The sequence below is a fragment of the Prionailurus bengalensis genome, chromosome A3 (genome assembly GCF_016509475.1).
Source record: "Prionailurus bengalensis isolate Pbe53 chromosome A3, Fcat_Pben_1.1_paternal_pri, whole genome shotgun sequence".
Taxonomy (NCBI): Eukaryota; Metazoa; Chordata; class Mammalia; order Carnivora; family Felidae; genus Prionailurus; species Prionailurus bengalensis.
In genome coordinates, this window is record NC_057354.1 from 43,716,421 (window position 1) to 43,718,087 (window position 1,667).

The 1,667-nt window shown below is 44.0% G+C and overlaps 1 protein-coding gene across 1 annotated transcript; it reads left to right on the top strand.

Moving 5' to 3' along the window:
- SMIM26 (small integral membrane protein 26) lies at positions 1-1,369 on the top strand. Its single transcript, XM_043602970.1, has 2 exons — positions 1-187; positions 1,036-1,369. Exons 1-2 carry the CDS (start codon positions 70-72, stop codon positions 1,200-1,202), a joined length of 285 nt encoding a protein of 94 aa, XP_043458905.1. The 5' UTR covers positions 1-69; the 3' UTR covers positions 1,203-1,369.
- The last annotated feature ends 298 nt before the right edge of the window (positions 1,370-1,667 follow it).

Genomic DNA, 1,667 nt, shown 5'->3' on the forward strand with positions numbered 1-1,667 from the left:
GACGCGCCGACTGGAAGGCCCGCCTCCGCTCCGAGCTTCCCAGGATCAAAGTCTTCTCCGAGTACCGCCATGCGTCCGGACCAGGCCACGTCCTGGTACCGGCGGATGTCCGCGGTCTACGCGCTGGGCGCCTGGACCCTGCTAGGCTCCTTGATTTTTTTAGGCCGGAAAAAGAGCAAAGTACCAGGTATGGTTCTCCGGCAGCCTTCGGTGAGGCGTCCCCAGGGGGTTATATAAGCGGTTTAGCTGTGCCGCAAGCACCGGGTTTATTCTGCAAAACCAGTGGGAACGATTGCTTAGAGCCATTCGTTATAATGGAATCTACCCGGAACTACTTTTTAAGTCCTCCTGCCTACGTCTTGTTGATGGAGGCCGTTTTTACACTTAGAATTTGAAGAATCTATTTAAGGCCCCAGAGGGAATGTCAAAGACCCTGGACGGTGACTTAAAGAGGTGATGCCTCGGTTACATTAGCCCCCGTTGTAGTTGGCGAGCAAACACTTCAGCACCCCCGCCAGCCGAGTACTAAAACCTTCCCAGTTACTGGGCGGAAAAGGAAATCCCTGAGCCTTCAGAAATATGCTGGAAATCTATAGATATCTGTAAGACTTTCTGGTTGCCTGGGGCTGAAGGGAAGGGGGGGGCGGGGCTTGCCAAACGGAATGGGGTTTCTTTTTGTGAATGAAAGCCATTTAGTGGTACATTTCAAAGGAGTTAATTGTACGATATGTTAAGTATATCTGGATAAAGCTGTTGGGTGATAACTGCTGAAGATTACATTGGTGATGACGATTATCAGTGGCCTGAGAATACTAGTGTCCAGTACTGAGCATTTGAAAACATTGCAGTGTCTGTAGTGCTCATGTCATATTTATTTTTTCCTTTTACAGAAAGGAAATACAGTGTCAGAAATCTGATGGGGGTGGGGGTAGTTCTCACCTCAGTTTATTTGATTTCTGAGGCTTGACTAATAATTTTAAGGACGGATTGCTGTCTTAAAAGTTCATCATTCAGGTGTTCCATTTTTTTTGAAAGGCAATGAAGTAGAGCAAAAGGATGTCGCAAGAAATGAAATGCTCGAGCCGCCGAAAGGGTTTTACGTGGAAACAATTGTCACATATAAAGAAGATTTTGTTCCAGTCACTGACAGGATCCTCAACTTTTGGAAATCATGGACTGGTGGCCCTGGACCAGAATCCTGATTAACTGCTGAAAGCTGAAAACCGGGACTGGGTTCAGCATATACATTTGATGGATGCCTTAATTTCCAGTTTTATGTTTGTGAAAAGTGTATCCATTTAATTTAAATTTTGCTGTGAAATATAATCACTAGTAATATGCAATAAATATTTCCTTGAAGAAAAGTAAACTCGCATATATGAGGTGTCCCTCAATACATGAATGAAAGGTTGAAGTGAAATTTCACATTGAGCTTCCATAAGCTCAGTTTTCTGAAACTAGTTCATGTAACTTTGTATTTCTTTCATGTTGCTGGAAGACATGGCTTTAGGGGTCCCTTTAAGGTTATATTCAGCAAGTCCCCACCTACGTTTAGGGATTTATAGAAACACTTTGGGTACTATTGAGTACTTGGTAAGTGTGTTATAAATTAGATTTTAGGGGCACCTGGGTCGTTCAGTCAGTTAAACATCTGACTCTTGATTTCG